This window comes from Elgaria multicarinata, chromosome 6 (assembly GCF_023053635.1).
Source record: "Elgaria multicarinata webbii isolate HBS135686 ecotype San Diego chromosome 6, rElgMul1.1.pri, whole genome shotgun sequence".
Taxonomy (NCBI): domain Eukaryota; kingdom Metazoa; phylum Chordata; class Lepidosauria; order Squamata; family Anguidae; genus Elgaria; species Elgaria multicarinata.
Window position 1 is genome coordinate 60,888,248 of NC_086176.1, and position 19,788 is coordinate 60,908,035.

General features: G+C 39.2%; 1 protein-coding gene across 1 annotated transcript in view; it reads left to right on the forward strand.

Moving 5' to 3' along the window:
• Positions 1-501: 501 nt before the first annotated feature.
• The window catches only part of CEP120 (centrosomal protein 120), a 41,204-nt gene continuing 21,917 nt past the window's right edge, over positions 502-19,788 (forward strand). The window contains exons 1-11 of the mRNA XM_063129483.1: positions 502-670; positions 4,830-4,986; positions 5,953-6,067; positions 8,383-8,524; positions 10,382-10,530; positions 11,103-11,300; positions 13,894-14,121; positions 14,307-14,511; positions 15,194-15,362; positions 15,603-15,752; positions 18,352-18,534. Coding sequence (XP_062985553.1) covers positions 547-670; positions 4,830-4,986; positions 5,953-6,067; positions 8,383-8,524; positions 10,382-10,530; positions 11,103-11,300; positions 13,894-14,121; positions 14,307-14,511; positions 15,194-15,362; positions 15,603-15,752; positions 18,352-18,534 — 1,820 coding nt within the window. The 5' untranslated portion in view covers positions 502-546. The remainder of the gene's footprint in view (positions 671-4,829; positions 4,987-5,952; positions 6,068-8,382; positions 8,525-10,381; positions 10,531-11,102; positions 11,301-13,893; positions 14,122-14,306; positions 14,512-15,193; positions 15,363-15,602; positions 15,753-18,351; positions 18,535-19,788) is intronic.

Here is a 19,788-nt window from a genome sequence, read left to right on the forward strand (position 1 = left end):
TCGCTTTTTTTCTATTCATCTCAGGTTGCTTAGATAAACGGGGAGTAAGATTAGTCGTTGGCCCGTAAACTGAGGACACCAACAGCTGTTCATACTGTAATTCAGCCCTCCCTGCGCGGAGTCGGCCTCCGTTCTTCCACAAACACGTCTGCCGCAGGGCTTTTGTTTTGTTTTGATTCGCTTCCTCATTTCAATTCCTGCGGTCCTGCAGGTCTGTGAAAGCTCTTTCCCCCGCCACTCCCATAGGTGTCGCTGCTGCACACTCGTTGCACTTTTGACCCCTCATACCTCTGAGAACAGTGAAGCCGCATTGAAGACCCGGAAGTGAAGCGACTTTCCACAAACGCCGCTCTTCCCTCGGTAGCCCTAGTCTCTGTGTCCCTTCATACTCTAGCTTCACGCCTCTTGGTTGCTAAGCGGCGGCTGGATTGAAAGCGATTCAGAGGCGCGAAAGGGCCCCGGGCCGGCGGGACCAGGAGGAAGGAGCCGCCCTCTGGATTGCATGTTGGGAGCCGACGCGGACAGGCAGCCTCGCTGCGGTTTCGGATGTTGCGAGCCCTGCGGTCTTCCAGAGCACAGAGGCCAGTAGCCCCTTGGGCTGATAAGTGGCCCGGCTGGAAAATGGGCACCAAATCTGACCAGCTCCTGATTGTAGTTTCTATCCTGGAAGGTAATGCATGGGGTAGATCCCTACAAACACCCAGCCAGCAGCCCGGGGTGTCTCTGTGTGTGTGTAAGATGAGGAATGGATGAAATAACCATTGCATCGGTAACCCTCATCTGTGAATATCTCCTCGATAAATTGTGGGGCGGGTTTCCTTTTCAGCTGAGCTGGATCCTTAAATCTGCCCCCAATGTCCCTTACCATACACAGGATAAAATGCCTGATGGTCTTTTGAGGTGGTGGTGATGGTTGCTGCTGCTGTGTGGGAATAATAGGAACGGGCAGGGCGATCTCAGAGAAGTTTTCCAGTTATGTGACATGCCTGTGGAAGCTGAAGATTTTCTTTACGCTTGCCTCAGCTGAAAGATCTCGTGCTATGTACTTTGTATCAATTGAACATCTTCAACTAGAGTTATACCTTCAGCGCCAGGCAGCCCTGGAATATGTGTTCAGTAATAGTAAAGGAAGGAAGTATTATGAGTGTGTCTAGTGTACTTTTACACTAGTGAAGGAGCAAGTATTGCCATCCCTCCCACTTTACTTGCACACACTTGAGCTACCCACTAGGACTTCCAGTTCCAAGGGTGCAGTTTCATTGTAGGCTTTTGTCCCCAAACCTCTCACTCCAGTGGCAGAGTTCTGGGTAGCAGGTTTCTGCCCCAAGGAGTTTGCAATATAAGATTCAGTGCGGGACAAGGGGCAACAGCTTATTTTTCCTATCCTATCTATTCATCTCTGGTTGATTAGGTAAATAGGTGGTAGGATTAATAATTGAAGCACAAACTGAGAACATCAACAGCTGTAAATACTGTAATTCAGTGTTCATTTACAGCATTCAATAATTTAATACTGAGCTGGTGTAACAGAAGTGTCCTGTCTCTTCAGAGGAGAATGATAGAGCCCAGGAGAACACTGCACTTTCAGTGGTGCAGATAGGTGGGAGATGGGCATGGTCGAGCTCAGACACTTGAAAGTCTTATGTGCATATGCTCAAAGAGGCCGCCTTTAGATGCAGTTCTTGTATGATAGAACAAAACGTAAAGAACCTTTGTTATAGTGTATGGAACAAATAGTGTCTGGAACAGTGATGCCCTGGAATTAGGGTTACTACTTAAAAGGGGGGGGGCTGTAAACTCTAAATTCATATTGTAGTACTTGCAATAGCAGGTACTTTTAAATGAATTCTCCTCTCCTCAGCCCGGATAATGCACCATCCACACTTTTAAAATGATTAGAAGGTGACTTTAAGGATTTTTGGTTAGATGTTTGATTTATGCATTTATCTGTCATAAAGCCTTACCTGTTTTTAAAATGTTGTACAATACATTCTTCTTCAGCCATACAGGCATATTTTGAACAGTAGCATAGTGTTAACTAAATTTTACTCCTTTTTATTCATCTGTGAAAATGCTAAATATAGATACAGTTAAACTGTCAACGTATAATTAGCCTGCGCTGATGCATCTAACAGAAAATGTCTGTACCATATTTGCACTTCTGTACTATATTTGCATTTCATGTTCCCCACTTACCATTAACTACTTCCACACACATCAAAATAAACATCTATGCATATTTATTAAGGATTGCAGCCAATGTATGTATATGCCATATTGTAACTTAAGGGTGTCTTAGATTGCTCACTGAAAGAAAAAAATACTGAAACTGAGGCTATCATACTTTGAATATATAATGAGAAGAACCGATTCATTAGAAAAGACAATTCTAGGTAAAGTAGAAGGTAGAAGGAAAAGAGAAAGACCAAACAAGAGATGGATTGACTCCATAAAGGAAGATATGGACATGAAATTACAAGATCTGAATAGGGTGGTTTGCAACAGATGTGACTGGAGGTTGCTGTTTCACAGGGTCCCCATAAGTCAAAGTTTACTTGAAGGCACATTACTACTAGATTGCTTATGGGTCCCCTTTTTGACAGGGGCCTCTTTGTGCAGGAAGGAGTGGTGGAAGCATCTACCTAGATTGTGTGCCAATTTAGCCACACTGCAGGAAATGTTCCCTAACTCTATGGGGGCAGGGGGCCTGTGGGTAGAGCAGAGGGAGAATCTCTTCACTATGGTCCACTCCTGGCCTATACATTGAAAGCCTGGTCTGGATGCTTCCTACATCATTGCTTTTCTATGGACTAAAATAAATCATTGGTTGATAGAGCTGGAGAAATTGTTTACCGGCATTACTGACTTGGAACTGGGAAACCTTCCCATAATGATTCTTTGTTATTTATTATATTTCTATGTCATGCTGATACTGTCAGTATGGTATGACATGGTCTGTGTCCAATGCCACTTTGAGTCCAGATTCCCCGTAAACCCTGTGGCATTGCTGCTGTGAAGCGGCATTGATTTGCTTAAATTGCAGAACTAAGTGCGGACTATCCGGACAGGAAAAATCACAGCACTGTAGTCAGACAGCAGGAATGGGGGAACTCTGTGCAACTTTGAAAGCTTGTAGCAGCGCATAGTTCATTGAACTGATGTGTTAGTCATTGCAACTGTCCTTACTTTTGTTCCATAGACTGTAATATTATTATTATTATTTATTTATATAGCACCATCAACGTACATGGTGCTGTACAGAGTAAAACAGTAAATAGCAAGACTCTGCCGCATAGGCTTATAATCTAATAAAATCATAGTAAAACAATAAGGAGGGGAAGAGAATGCAAACAGGCACAGGGTAGGGTAAGCAGGCACAGGGTAGGGTAAAACTAACAGTATAAAGTCTGCACAACATCAAGTTTTAAAAGCTTTAGGAAAAAGAAAAGTTTTTAGTTGAGCTTTAAAAGCTGCGATTGAAGTTGTAGTTCTCAAATGTTCTGGAAGAGCGTTCCAGGCGTAAGGGGCAGCAGAAGAAAATGGACGGAGCCGAGCAAGGGAAGTAGAGGCCCTTGGGCAGGCGAGAAACATGGCATCAGAGGAGCGAAGAGCACGAGCGGGGCAATAGTGTGAGATGAGAGAGGAGAGATAGGAAGGAGCTAGACTGTGAAAAGCTTTGAAGGTTAACAGGAGAAGTTTATATTGGATTCTGAAGTGAATTGGAAGCCAATGAAGAGATTTCAGAAGCGGAGTAACATGGTCAGAGCGGCGAGCCAAGAAGATGATCTTTGCGGCGGAGTGGTGAACAGAAACCAACGGACTGATGTGAGAAGAAGGAAGGCCAGAGTGAAGAAGGTTGCAGTAGTCCAACCGTGAAATAACCAGTGCATGAACAAGCGTCTTGGCGGAAGAGACAGACAAAAATGATCGAATCCTGGCAATATTATACAGGAAAAATCGACAAGATTTAGCTACTGCCTCAATATGAGGAATAAAGGAGAGCGAGGAGTCAAATATAAAGCCAAGGCTACGAGCTTCCTTGACCGGAGTAAGCGTAACATCATTGACAGTAAGAGAGAATGAGAGATGAGGAGAAGGTTTAGGAGGAAAAACGAGCAATTCAGTCTTTGCCATATTGAGTTTCAAACGACGATGAAGCAGCCAAGCTGAGATATCTGAAAGACATGCCGAGATACGATCGTGAACATCAGGAGAAAGTTCCGGAGATGACAGATACAGCTATGGCAGCCATTGCTCGGCTTGTTCAGCCCACACCCTGCCCTGGTTCCTGTGCCTATTTTGCACTGTGAACCAACCCTAGCCAAGACCACTTTCCTAATCTGCAGTGAAGCCACCAGTGACAGGCAGAGGAAACAAAAGCAGAGTTTCAGGGGGTGGAGAGCCTGACATGGCTTCAAATTGGCTGCTACGTCATATAAACAATGCAGTGCAACTGCAAAGCCACAACGGGCTGTATAGACACCCCATTTCACACCAAGTTGTGTGTAACCTGAAGCCAATAAAGTTGTGCCTGGTTATAACCTAGTCACTGTCTCTTTGAGTTTCTTGATCTCTCACTCTGTGTTGCTGCCCACTGCAGACACAATATTTTTTTTCTGTGATTGCGATTCCATAAAAATCAAATTCCCTTTTGCCTTGAACAGTAATGTCTTCTAATGCAGAGTTGAAGGAAAATGCATTTGAATCATATTCTGTAATGTGCTTAGGAGCTTGTGATCAGTGTAAGGAATTGTATTGTGTCCTAATATGAGACTCTCAACTGTTTTATGTGGAAGCTTCTTGATCAATATGTTTTCCTCCTTTTCCAGGGCGTTATTTTCCCAAACGTCCAAAGCATACACTTGTAGTAGAAGCAAAGTTTGATGGTGAACATTTAGCCACAGACCCTGTAGAACATACTGATCAACCTGAATTTGCCACGGAATTAGCTTGGGAACTAGACAGGAAAGCACTTCACCAACACAGGTTAGTTTTTCAAATTTTTCTGAATTAGTTGATTGTGTTTGCTTGTTTCATGTTTGTAGAATTTTGCTAATAATAGCTATGACAACTTGAATCAAGACTGTACTGAAAAAGCTGCATAAGCACATATTTTCCTTCCCAGTTTTATATGCCTGGCATTGCTTGGGTCCATGAATACTGTTTATAACATAGTCATACCTAGTTATGATTTTAAAACCACACATGGCAGGTGGGAGGAGGCACCACAAATGGATGCAACCCATTTATGTGGGTTGTTTCCTTTTACAGTATGTGGAATTGGGTTGACTGACTTTAGGAATTACAATGGCCGCCAAAGGCCAGTAAGTCTGGCCCTCCCACCCAAGGCATGCTGTGAGTTCCACCCAAGGCATGCTGGGAGTTGTAGGCATAAAGGTTTTTATTAAATTCTTTAAAAATACTTAAACCCCCAAAATTCACGTTTTTCTATATTTTTTCTGATCCATGTACACGAAGACCTGTCTGGGTGAACAGCATTAAGGCAGTACCATATGTGGAAGTGGGTAGACATTTTAGGACATACATGACACACACATACTTTCCGCTTTATAGGTAGAGATTAGGTGTGAAAGTTCAGGTCGTCATTGAAAAGAGCAGCTTTTCTTGCTATGTGTCTGTTCACTTCAGCAAATGGGTTTTATCTTGACTATATTTAACTATGATAATTTACCTAGAGCCCAAGAGATTAAAAATTTTCATAGGTGTGAGATTTGAGTATAAACTGGTCAGCTTTCCTCATTCTCATGAGGAAGTACTTTTGAGAATCTATAAAGAACTTTAAACTAATTTTATCAATCCTTGCCTTGTTCAAAATTTACTGTTAATTTTTAAGACATATGGAAATGAAGTTTATATCACTGGGGAACCAAAGCTGATATACATACTTATAAATCATAATTTTTATTGCATTGCATTTTTATTTTCTTGCAGATTACAGCGTACACCTATCAAGTTACAGTGCTTTGCTTTGGATTCTTTATCTGCAGCCAAAGAGACTGTAGGTTACATTGTACTAGATTTAAGAACTGCTCAAGAGAAGAAGCAGGTATTATTTATAACTCTGCTTATTCTTGTCATAATTCATGTGATCCCTATCATATATCCAAAATTAAATTATTTTGATATGGATTATGTACTGAATGGCAGATTTATAGTCCTAATTTCTGACTGTGCTAGTAAATCTGCATTTCGGCTGTACCATTTCAAACTGCAGGTGAAAGTCCAAATCACTTGGAGAGAAAAAACACACCCTGTCATGTTGAAAGAAGGAGGTTAGACTAAGACTTTTCTCCCTAGCACTTGGTTTTCTGTGTGGTAAAAAAATATTGTAAGCAGAAGGAATTATGAACTAGTATAGCCCTGCCATCGTTTAACCTCTTCAGTGAAAATTGGACTTTAGTTTATCTAATCAGCAAAAAGGGTATGATATGAAACTCTTATATGTGGGTCTAGAGATTAGTGAGATAACATAGACGTACATAAAATCTTGCTATTTCTTGCCCAATCTAAAGATTTTCTGTCTAAGAAATGAATATAACACACTATTGAAACTATGGCTCCAACTTAATGGCTGAAATGATGGTTGTGCTTTGTAAATTGGTGCAAAATGTTTATGATTGGTTTACCAAAATTGTGCTATAAATGATTCTGTTAATTACATGATTCAGACAGCGACAAGTCTTCCCCTTCATATTTATGTTCTTTAGTCTAATTTGTTCATGTTTTTGGATTGCGGTTTGCCTTCATCCAAGTTAGACCATGTGATATAAAATATCAATTATACCTGCATCAGAAAAGATAGTGTAGATTTTCATACTAACCTTAGCTTGATGGTAAAGTTCCTGTCCCTTATATTACTCTTTATACCCAAAATTAAGCAGGGATGAATGTCATATAGCTTGTAATGTTTTCAGATATCTCCCCTCTTTAGCTTGCACCATTCCCGCTCCTCTACTTACGAGAAACCATTCACCATATCCACCTTCCTTTGTAATATTTCTGTTGTCCATATTTTCATAGATGTGGTTTTTTGTTTTTGTTTTTAGCAAACAATTAAAATGCCTGTGAGAACTTGCCATACATTTCGATTTTTCTCGCCAGGCATTAAGAATGCTTTAAATTCTTCATAAGTAGACCAAAAAAGACACCTAGTAAGGTAAGACTTTGGCCCCAATCTCAAGATCCATGAGAACATTAGGCTGCAATCCTATACCCACTTTCCTGGGAGTCAGTCCTGTTGAATTCAGTGATACTTACTTCTGAATGGACATGTATAGGATTGCATAGGTATAGTGACATATGCTTATACAAATGTTAAAAAATTGTGGTTTTCTGGATGTTCTTACTAATCATCCTAAACAGTTAGGTTTTTAATTTGCAGAAAAAAATCCCATAATAAATGATTTGACATTTGTGATTGTGGTTGTGATTGTGCACCTTTGTATCTCTGTATATTTATGAACTCAAAGCAGAGCAAGATCTTGTGTACATGCTATTGTGTGTAGCTGCTGCCATGTAGTCTTGGTGCAGAATATGGGGTAGGAGAAAAGGAAGTATGCAATCGGATCTTTGTCACTGCATGAACTGATAGAGAGTTTGACCTGCCTGTTAAGATGATTATCTGCTACAGTGAAGGTTAGTGGCAGTATTTTCTTGCTGCTGTTCGTTAAAGTGATTTGACGGATTTTCCTTTGTCCTTTCTAGAAGGCTTAAATACAAAGCATAAACTTATCAACTATTTAGAACATATGTAATAAATGTGTGTGTTTTCTGGAGCAATGTTGATTGACAACTTTTCTTAACTTTTTTTTTAAGGCCTAGTGCTACATGTCAGTGCTATCCAGTGAGAGATAATCTGCTCTCATTTTTCCAGGAATAGATGGAAACACAAGTTGAATGAGAATACTTCCAATCCTGATCTAGACATGCACAAGTGCACATTAACAAGTGCACTTGTTAATGTGCTCTTGGAGCAGGGGCTGAATTCAGTGCAGTCGTGCTCTCCACTGCTTATCTATCCAGCAAGGGAAGGGAATGTTACATCTGTTCTCATGGCTCTCTGGATTATGGCTAAAGTCTGGTGGGGTGGGTGTTTTTTAAATCCTCCTTGGTTTGGAGAAATTAAAGAAAAACTTGCCTATAGGTAAAATAGTTTAAAGCTACCTATATACATTTGAGGTCATTTTATTGTAGTAGTGTTGATGGTATGACCACTACTACTCATTTGTCATACTGCTAATTTTAAGTTTAAGGACTTTTAAAATTTCTTTCCAGTTTAGCTACATTTTACATGATTACTATACTGGATATTTATCATTTTAAGTGTTTTTCCCCAACGTCTTGTTTTAAACAACTCTGCAGCCACCAAAATGGTATCCTTTACTCAGCAATAGATACACAAAATTTAAATCTGAATTACAACTAAGCCTGATGTTAGAAACTGATACCAAAGCATCCGTGGATGGGTTTAAAGCAAAGGAAGCACCCCCCAGAGATGTAACAGGTTAGTAGTATAACAAAAGCTTCACCAAAGTCCTAGAAATTGGCCGGAATTATTTGAGCTATGGCAAGTCCATGACACTCCTGAAGTATCCTTGATCATTATCAAAATCACTATACAAATTGTTTACAATCTGTTTTCTCTATTCTAGTATTCCTGTTTATCAAAAATGCAAATAGTTTTAGTTTTGAAAATGAATTCCTGGGCACTGGATTCCCAGAGGCACTGTCTTCCTTATGTATAAGTGTATGTCTGCCCCCATGCACCTGATTCCAGTTGGTGGAACTTGGGGTATTAAAATGAAAACACAGTGTAGCTCATACAAGCGTGAATTCTGTCCCTGAGGAGTTTGACTATTGACTTCTGACTCTTTATAATCCACTTGGTATTTTCAGAAATTGATGTCATCTTTGCTCACCCTAAGTAAGTTTTTTGTAGAGCTACATTTTTTACTCTATAAGCAGTATGTTCAAATGTTTAGCCTGTTATTTCTTAAAGTTTCAGGATTAATAACATTTGAATATTCAAGTTCAAAACATCCCATCCACCTTATAATCATGATCTTAATGGCACTTCCTGTATTGGAGTAGTTTATAAGGAACTGGTCTATTCCTTTATGTAAACACCAACATACGGCATGATGAAATGTTGTAGACCTCAAACCAACTGATTTATTAAAAAAGGGGTATTGTTTATAACGTTCTTGAGTAGTACGCTTTGAGATCATGTAACCCATGCATGTTTTTTCTCTGTTATATCTTTCTTTCATGTTTTTCTTTTCTCTCTGCTTATATGTTTATAATCTTTTTTTGGTTTTCCTAAATAAAGTCATCAATCCTTGCCACTGAAAGGCAGCATGCGTGCTCACACACACACACGCACACACACACACACACACACAATAATAATAATGCAATTACCATTTTAAAGCTTTACTTTATATTAAGTGTTCATCTTTCCCTTTTATTTTTCATATGATTCTCTCTATCCTAAAGCTTGTTTAAATTCTGTTGTCAAGATTAGTAAAGTACAACCTCAGTGGAGTGTTGCAAATGGTGAGTTTTCTTTTCATCCCTGTGCTTCGTAGCCTTGTTCTTCTTTGCGATCTGTGTTCAGCCATTTGGGATTGTGGACAACTTTGTGTAATATAATAAAATCAAGTAATAAGCACAGGTGTTAGGCCACTGTCTTTGAGCATGGGTGGTATAAGTTCAGTTTCTATAGATGAACATTTTTCGATCTTCCACAGAACTGTTGTGCTGCTGATACTTTACTGAAATTTCTTGCTGGCTTATAGAAGAAGCAGATGTTAAAGAACTTCAGCTAATTAAACAGTTTGATTTTAGGGATCACCTCAACTATGCATTAGATAATGCCTATTATTTACTCCACTTCTGTAAAGTGATATATCATTATGAAAATGAATTTAGGTTAAAAGGGTGGATTTTTGGAATTAATAATAATAATATGTTGTTGTATCCAATGCTAGTCAAACAAGTCCCATGGATTTCAATGGGTCTACTCTAAGTAGGATTAACTTTGGATACAAGCCATCAATAGCACAAGGTTAAGATCAATAAAGAATTATACTGTGAACTTGTAGCAGGTTTATATAGTTGTTTTCTGTTTGCCGTGAGTATTTCAGTTTCTTTGATGTATAATACTAGTAGATGATGTTGTCTATTTTGACATTAGGTTTACCGAGGGCCGTACAAGCCCAGCATTAATAGGATTTCTTAATGACCTTATGTGAATTTTACCTCAAGATATTTTTAGAAATTTCTCCATGGTGGTCTATGAAATTCTTATTTGCTGGTTTATTCCAGAACATAATTGAAGTCCTTCAATTTCTTTTCAAAGTACCTCTTCAGCTTCCTGGGTTGGATCCCAAAAATCTTGTAGCAGTTCTGAATGAAGAAGAAGGATATCATCAAATTGGACCAGTAGAATATTGCAGAGACTATTTTGTTTTGTCTGTTACTGTTGCATTTGCTACGCAGTTAGAACAGGTAACAACGCTGCTTCACCTTGATACTGCTATTTGGTTGGCCTAAGTGCTGAGTTCTGGTGGTGCTTACAGATTCCAGATGGCTGACATGTAGAAAACTGGTTAAAATCCAGCTTAAGTCCTACTTAGACTGGACCCATTGAAATGAATGGAATTTTAGTTAGTCATGACTAACTTAAATCCCATTTATTTCAATGGGTCTAATCAAATTATATTGGATTTTATCCTGGGTCTTGTCTCAGGAGGTTGCATTTAATGTCTTGGTGGCTCTTTGCAAAGCTCTGATTCTATATTTTGAGTAGACATTTATGGTGGGGCAAGTTAAAAATAGACCTCAAAGTAATAATGTTGCACTAATGATGGGGGCAGCTTGGAAAAATGAGTGGGGCACCTATTGAACCTTGAGCTCTGGATTCACTAGTTTCTATTGTTCCCGATGTTACCTGCAAAATTCTTCAATAGACTGGTTGGAATATTGAAAAAATGTAATGTCGTATATGCAGGTGAATATTCTTAATTTCCAATGAGCAGTTTTGAGGACTTGTAGCTTTTTTCTCTCTTTGTTTATAATAGCTAATACCTACCACAATGAAACTACCGGAACACAAGCCTGAATTCTTCTTCTACTATTCACTACTGGGCAATGATGTTACCAATGAACCATTCACTGACTTGATGCACCCAAACTTTGAGCCGGAGAGAGCATCTGTGAGAATACGCAGCAGCATCGAAGTTCTTAGAGCTTATTTTTTGGCTCACTCAAAGTTGCAGGTAAACAGCTACTTCTCTTCTATTGTAAATGAAGCTTTTGTTCTATTTTGTTCTGATGTCTGGGACTGCTTTCTAAGTCCAAAATACATCCTTTATACACTATGAGAAAATAATAAGAATTCAGTGTACTAGTAGCAAGAATGTATTTAAGAATTTGGTAGCAACTGGCCATGAGTGTTCAAAGATTTAAGACCTACTTAATGCTGCCTTCATACATAAAGGTTGCAGCCAGGCCTAAGTAAATCACTTACCTCCTTGCTGTAGGCAAGTGCTGTTTTCCAATTTGGTGGTCTCCCATGCTTCCTCCAAAAGCCCTGTTTGTAGGAAACTATCCCTTCTTTCCTCTCTGGTTATTCAGGGAGGAGTGGGAAAGTGCTTTCTTTCCTGCATGTTGAGCTTTGTAAAACACACACACAAAACACACCAGCAGGACCTTAATGCATTGTCTTCCAAAACTCCAGTGAGGATAGAGAGAAACCACGCACCCTTTCTTCTCTGTGGAGGAAACAAGGGGTAATCTCTTTCCCTTTCTGCTTGGTTTTTACAGGAGGCAGCATGGAGATGTTAATTGTGCTTTGCCACAAGCTCAAACACCTGTTTTTCTCCCTTGAGAACAGGGAAGAAAGGAGAGGTGTGTTTGCTTTGAGTTGGAGCTTCCATCATGCAAACTGTGCTTTTGCAGAAAGTGCAAGCAGTACCTTGCTCTTTCTGTCTAGAGATGTAAAATGTCCAGAAATTTTGAAACCATGGAAAAACCCCATTTTTTTCCAGGGGGTTTCAGGAAACCAGAATCTTTTGAGAAAAATGTGTGGGGCGGGGTGGGGAATGCAATATTAGCACTTTTTACAGATTGAAAGTCACTTTGTTACTTTAGGAACATAAAATGTAATTATGTACCATAAAATGTAATTATGTACAAGTTGGTTTTGGTATAAAATTATCACATTTGGAATATTAGAAGTACAGTGTATTCAAGCAATTGTTACAAATTGAATTGAATTTTTTAAAATTTTAGTTTTTGTAACAAATGGAGCTACAAGCTCCTGAGCTGTAAGGAACACTTAAACTGTAAGGTTTTGCTAGTTTATGAGGTGAAGGCAAAAAACAATACAAAAACAAAAAAAACCATCAACATTAGTTACAAAAAAAAATAATTGTGTCTCCATTAGTCCTCCACAGTGTCAAGCAGACATAAAGCACCCATTCTCATAAAAAGAACTGAGAAAAAGGGGAGACCAAGATTCAATGAATATGTCAGAAATTTAATCAGACTCATTTCCTGATCTATAGGTTTCACTATTAGATCAGGAAATCTAATAGTGGTAGATTTCCACTATCGGCAGTATAGAAATGTAATAAATAAATAAACTATCAGTATCAGTCTCTGCTTCAATGGCAGTGCCCCCTAGAGGCAGAAATACATCTTGCTCTTGCATTTGAGAGTTGTAGTTTCAGTTTGCAACCTAGGACTTGCTTGTCCTCGGTGCACAGAAATTGTAGTAATCTGATACTGTACATAGTTTTTAGACATCATTTGGAGAAGTAAATGTATGAACATCTTGTCTTAAACATTCCATAATCCATTTTTTCTTCATTTTTTTTCATTTTTTCCAATTTTTCGGAAAACAACAACAACAAAGGCTTCAGGGGGAAATGGAAAAAACTCCATTTTTTATTGTTTTTTATTTTTCTGGTTTGTTTCCAGGCCTTCAAATCTCTATTTCTGTCTCCTGCAAAATCCTAACATTAGGGAAAGAAACAATCTCTTTTCTCCAGAGACCTAGGGTGAGCATGAGGGATGGTTTCTTTCTTTTCCCATGGGGCTTTTGGAAATTGCCTTCAAAAGTCCAGCACAAAAATAAATGCTTCACCCTTCCCTTAGTTCTCTGCAAATTCCATGGGACTCCTTAAAGGAAGGGATCAGTGGCAAACCAAGTAATGGATTTTACTATCACAAGTTAATGCTCTTTCATTTTTATGAACTGGACAGAAAAGTATGTTTCATTAATGTTTGGACTGAGCTTCCCACCATGGCAGGTAGCTAATCACAATTGCATGTATGCTAAGTTTTTGACCTGAAAAACCAGCGTTCTGGTCTGGCAGACTCATGCATAGTCAGGGCACAACAGCTTCCCTATAACCCTCCATGGCAGGCAGCACTCCTTTGTGCTTATGCTGGTTTCTGTGCAGAGTTGCCACTGCAGTGAATGGTTGTGCACACTGTAGTACGCTTCAAAGTTCTGGATGTCGTAGCATCACAGTGACTTTCTAAGTCTTTCCTCTTCCTCTCTGCCTTGTGAATTGTGGCTTATCATGTACTGTAACATGACCAGTTGGAGCCTACTGCCAAGTTTTGTCTTGGGGAATTAAGGTCTTTGAAGGATAAGGTAGTCTGGGGGAGATTAGAATCTCTGTATAACCTCCTAAGAGGAGATATGGTTGCTTAAGTAGTTAATCTGAGATCAATTACAATTTTTTTTAAGAACTTAATGTTTCCATTGGATGTGATTGGTTTGGTGTAAATTGTGAGGTAGAATATACTCAATATGGTTGTATAGCTCAATTATTTTCGTTATACAATTTTGAAAAATAGATCCATCTTTGCTGTGGTGACCAGTCTCTTGGAAGCACGGAAATACTTCTAACTGGTTTGCTGAAGAAAGGAAATGTGGAAATCCATCGACACCCGGTAGCTATTGAAGGAGCATTCATTCTTGTCCCTCCTAATAGGGCCCGACAAAAACTGCCACCAGTGCCTTTGGATATGGCACCCACCGTTGGGGTATCGATATCTCTACAAAAAGATTCCAAAGTTTCTCAGGTACAGCTCATTTCGTCTTCATTTTATTTTTTATTTATTTATTACATTTATATACCGCCCCATAGCCGAAGCTTACAATGTCTAAGTATAATAAAAAATGTAAATAATTAGTTTGGAAATTCTTGCAGTTATGTGACTATGAACATGAAGTTTACATTTTTAATTGGACTCTGCATTTTGTTCAGCCTGTTATCCAGTTAGATTCGAAGGCTGAATCTGCAAATGTGAAAAGAGCTTTGTGTCCAACAAAAGATGAAGAAGGAAGTCCTGAACCCAGTTCCCGTAATGCACTACCTCAAACTCGCCATTCGCCTCCCGTAAAAGAGGATGCAACAGAAAGTGAAGTGGAAAGTCTTCAGTATGACAAGAACCCAAAGCCAGAGAAAAAAGGTAGAAGCTGCATTGATAATAACTTTCATAACTGTAAGTTTACAACTGTGATCTCTGCCATCAAGATATCCTTGTCATATATCATATTTTATGATGACATCATATCCTGATGGAAGGAAATAGACGACAGTGCTCTAAGCCAACTTAAACTATTCTGAAATCTCCATTAAATAGAAAGAGTGAGCAGGTGTTCTGTGGTCCACCAGTGAACTGTAGGCTGCTTTATCATTTAAAATTTGAGAAAATGTCTGGTTTGGGGCTGCTGTTGAAAGACTGCACAGATACTTGTCTTAAAATAAATTTGCAAGGATCACTACTTTATTCTATGTGAACAGAATACAGGAACGTAACCTTCCATTTCAGCCCACTTTACATGATTCCACCAATGTGTAAAGACTTCTTGGAATGTGGAGACCTAGGTTGCCCATGTAGATCAGCCTCCATCATGTGGTTTATCTTCAAGATGTCCACAGTAATAGGCTATGATGGAAGGCTAGTTCAGAATCTGGTTTTAGAAAAGAAAAATTAAATCCTTTCAAAAGCATGGGTACTTACTCACAATTGTTAGAACTGTATAACAAGAGCTATAAAGTAGGAGGAAAACCCTCTTGTACATGGTATTAATTGGAACAAAAGCTAAATCTAATTGTAAAAAAATTAATAATCACTGTTTGTTTTGCAGCCTTGCACACCCAAGTACCTCCTTCAGAAATTCAACGTGTCAGTACCTCTCAATCTACTACAGGGCAAAAAATAGCTGTTCCAGCTGCATCCCATCATTTCTGCTTCTCAATAGACTTAAGAACGGTCCATAATCTGGATGCTGGGTTTCCTGTGAATTGTATGCTAAGGTACAGATGTTTCAGATCATAGTTCCTTGAAAGAGAGGGGATGGGTTTGGTTTTGCCATGTAAAAAATGTCACGTTCACCTGAATCTTAAGTGGTGAACTTAAGTTTAAAGTGGTGAGTCCAACCAACGTTACTGTACTTGGATGGTACCATGTTCTTCTCTTGTGGGTGAGTAAATAACATTTACATTTGCTTCAAACTATTATCATATCATTTGGTTTATTTATTTTTTCCTCTATAGGTACTCATATCCATTTTTTGGCAGTGCTGCACCCATTATGACAAACCCTCCTGTGGAAATACGAAAAAACATGCAAGTGTTCCTTCCCCAATCCTATTGTGCATTTGATTTTGCAACTATGCCGCATCAACTTCAGGATACATTCTTCAGGTAAGATTCACACAGAATATTATTTTAATAATGTATTTAGGTGAGTCTGCTTTTACTAGTTGTTAGTACTTTAAAATTTTGGGTTGTATGCCGTGGTGTCGTTTTACTAGCACAAAGCTTCTACCACTTGCAGAAACAGTGTTTTTAATCCCTGCACAACTGTCAAATCCAAAGTTTTGCTTCCTCAAGCTGTCATTCCATAAGCCATTGCGCAGTGTATTACGACTTCATTAGGCTCGGTGTTGCTTGTACTAGTTGTTTTGCTAGAAGTTGTGTAAGGACTAGTGTAACAATGACACTTCTTGAGCTTTTCCTCTAGTGTAACATTAGGCATAACCCTTTGAAATTGCAGGTTGGACCTTTGTACTTGTTCACAGGAATGCTCCTTGCCTTAGGTAGCATGTTTCATGTCAATAAAGGGCAACATTACCTTGTTTATTGGTTTCCTTTTCCTAGTAATGTGGGCGTGATCCTACCTGTTTTGTGGAAGGCAGAATACTTAGATCTGTGCAGACCCTGTGATGATCACGTCTGTACCAAGTCTTCTTCATTGTTTCAGAATCTGCAGGGTGGAGTAGATCAGGCAACACTAGCCCTGTGTGCCAGGGCAAGTAGGGGACCTGGGCTGCTGAATGCTTGGTCAGGTGTTTGGTTGCTGCTTTGCTTGGTGAAGCCAGGAGCATGCCTGGCAGAGTCAGGGAGAGTAGGAATGGGGCTGTGGCTCTGTCTACGTATTGTTCTGAAGAATTTGATAAAGGCCTTAGCCCTCAGTGTGATTGGACCTTACCCTTTTCATTTTACTAGCAGGGAAGGATTCTGCATTATATCATTCACGGACCCAGCTTGAACTGTTGGAGCCTACAAACGAAGTGGTAGCTCTGTGTTTGAGAAATCCTCCTTGTTTATTGAGAAAGCAAGTGCACTGGAGAGTGTTCTTGACTGTTCATACATGTTCTAACTCACAATGGGAAAAGGGCACGTTTTTACTATTGTTAATAGCTAAACATTTGCAAAGAACAACCCTTGAGATAACAACTTCATCCTAGTTCTAATCTACCTTGGTTGCCTAGTTTCAAAAACTAAAATGATAGGATGACAGAGAGTCAAATTATATAGCCCAAGAGTATATTTTTTAAGATGAAAAGTTGCTATGAGACTTGTTAGAGCCACTTGTTACCCTGAGTATTGAATTAAAAAAAAAAAATTAAAACACATACTGGCATTAATTTGTGCTGGTCCATCTATACTAAAAGCTCAAAGATGGCATAGAAATCCATAAAATAATTTTGTTTACTATATTTCATGTTTCCATTGTGTATTACTAGGGTGGGAAACCAGCAGCCCTCAGCCTATCTACATGTAGCATGGCACAGAGAGAGAGAGAGAGAGAGAGAGAGAGAGAGAGAGAGAGAGAGAGAGAGAGAGAGAATGCTACACAGTTCTCCAAATTCCACCCCCTTTTGGCTCTGGCTCTGCTCACCGCTGGCCATAACTCTCAGAGGCCTGGTTCAGACAACACTCTGGGCTTTGTGGTTAGCTTAACCATGCATTCCGTTAACCATTTTGTGCTTAAGCAGTATGGTTTAGTGCAGTGGTTCCCAAACTTTTTCAGGTAACCGCCCCCTTGGTTCCACAAACTCATGCCCAGTACCCCCTACCCTACACTATAAAAATCATTATTCAGAATAGCAGTTTTCAACAACCCACTAAGGAAGATAATAACAATAAAATTCAAAACAGTAACAATTCATTGAATATTTATTCAAAATCCAATTACATTTGTTTAGTTTATTCAGTTAAACATAATTGATGAACTTGATCCAGTGATATCATCTTTTCAAAGTCTGATGGTTGTTTAGCAAGAATATTAGATATCTCATTTAGTAATTAGGGTAGAGTACCTCACTATTCTGTAAATTCTTAATGTGATGGATGGGCTTGATGTGATACCAGTTTCCCAATGTCTGGTTTAAAGTCACTTAACATGAGCCTTAAATCACCACGTTTAGTAATCTGGAGTCAATTTCTTTGCTTGGAGAGAAGTAGGCAGACCACACTAAAACCACATTCCACCAAATATGATGTTGGAAATGCAACCAGGAGCTTCTTAACCATTCTCCATAGTGCAGGATACCGATCAGAAATTTCCTTCTGTAACCAAAACTCCTGGTACGGAAAAGACCACCTCGAGCGCCCCCCTGCCGCCCCTTTGCCTCTTAGCGCCCCCTGCTGCCCCCTTGCCTCTTAACGCCCCCCTATGCAATCCCATCGCCCCCAAGGGGGCGGTACCGCCTACTTTGGGAACCACTGGTTTAGTGTGTTGTCTGAACGGGGCCAATGTGGTTAATGGGGCAGATGGTTAGGGAAAACGTGTCTCAGAGGACACCGTAAACCATGGTTAAGCATTCCATTAACCATTTTGTGGTTAAGCAGCATGGTTTAGTGTGTTGTCTGAACAGGGTCAGTGTGGGTTAACAGTCCTTTTCTCATGGTGTATGAGAACAATTTGTGTATAAGAAGAGTCAAGAGAGAGTTTGGAGAACCCCTGTTTATGAAACAAATGGCAGATTCCCTTTTTTGTTTTATTTCTGAATTTCAGGTTACCATTGTTGGTGGAGCTGTGGCACAAAGATAAAACAGCCAAAGACTTGCTCGTAGGAGTTGCAAGGCTCCAGCTTTCAAACGTTTTGGCTAAAGAAAAAACCCGTTTTCTAGGGACTAATGGGGAACAGTGCTGGCGTCAGACCTTCAGTGAAACAATTCCTATTACAGCAGCACAAGGGTATAATGTGTTTTATTTATTAATTTAGTTGGTTATTACATTTCTGTACTGCCCAATAGCTGAAACTCCCTGAGGATTTTTGAAAAATAAGAGTTCCGCTGTTAAACCACGTTCTGATTAAGACCCTCAAACATCTTTTTGCACTAGTTAAAATGTGATATTCAATTTTAGGTCAGATTGAAAATTGAAAGGATTCTAAATGTAGCTTTCTTGTTCAGTCTTCCAAGTCCTGTTGGCTGACTAGGTGAAGACTCAGTTACAGTGTGGAACCTGGATTATTTATTTGTGTAGCTTTCCAATGCTGGGTGAACATACTTGAATTTCAAAATGTATGTTGGTACAATCCATGTCAAACATTCCGGGATGTTCTATAAGCATTTCTCTCCCCAGATAAACATGGATCACAATTGTACCCAAACCTAGTAACCACTAGATGGCACTCCTCCAAACCGAATGGACTTTAGACCTTCATATCAAACATTCTAATATGGAGAAGTGGCTCTTGTTCCATATTTAACTTAATTAATTTCAACTGTCATATTTGTACTTCCTGTAACTAGATACCTAACCTGATTTTTTAAAAAAGTATGTGCATAGTGAACTATTTAAATTAGATTTTATGAAAAAATGGAAGAAAAGGAAGCTTCAGAAACAAATATAAATTGTACAAGGTTTACTATATTCAATGTACGTTTCAAAAAAAAAAATTGGACACTTCATGACTTTTTAGTAATTCTATAACCATCTTAAGAGTCCGTAATAAAGAATACTGGATGTGACTAGCCTATGTCTACACATGGAAGATTCTGTGTGGATGTGAAGTTAAGACACTCAGGATACAATCCTGTGCATGTTTAGACCGAAAAACCTCCTACAGTTCCCAGTATTCCCCAGCCAGCCATTCTAGATGGATCATGCTGAGAATTGCAGGAGTTTTTTCTGTCTAAACATGCATAGGATTGCCCTTAAAGTCGCAGATATTTGGTTCAAGGTTTTAAGGCTGCACTCTTCGTACATGTGCAAAAATATAAGCATGGGGTGAAATTATGCTTCTCTCCTGGTTCACAGAAAGCTTTTAAAAAACCTCCTTCTTAATGACAAACGGTTAGAGCTCTTATGTGGGTTTATTGAATGAGCATGCGTGAATTCTGACCATGCCCAGTTGAAGTAAATGTGGAAATTTCAAAGGTGAAGCAGAAACAGAGTCACAGGTTCTGAAAGGAAGGCAGGAAGCTGGCTTCCAGCTAGGATCTA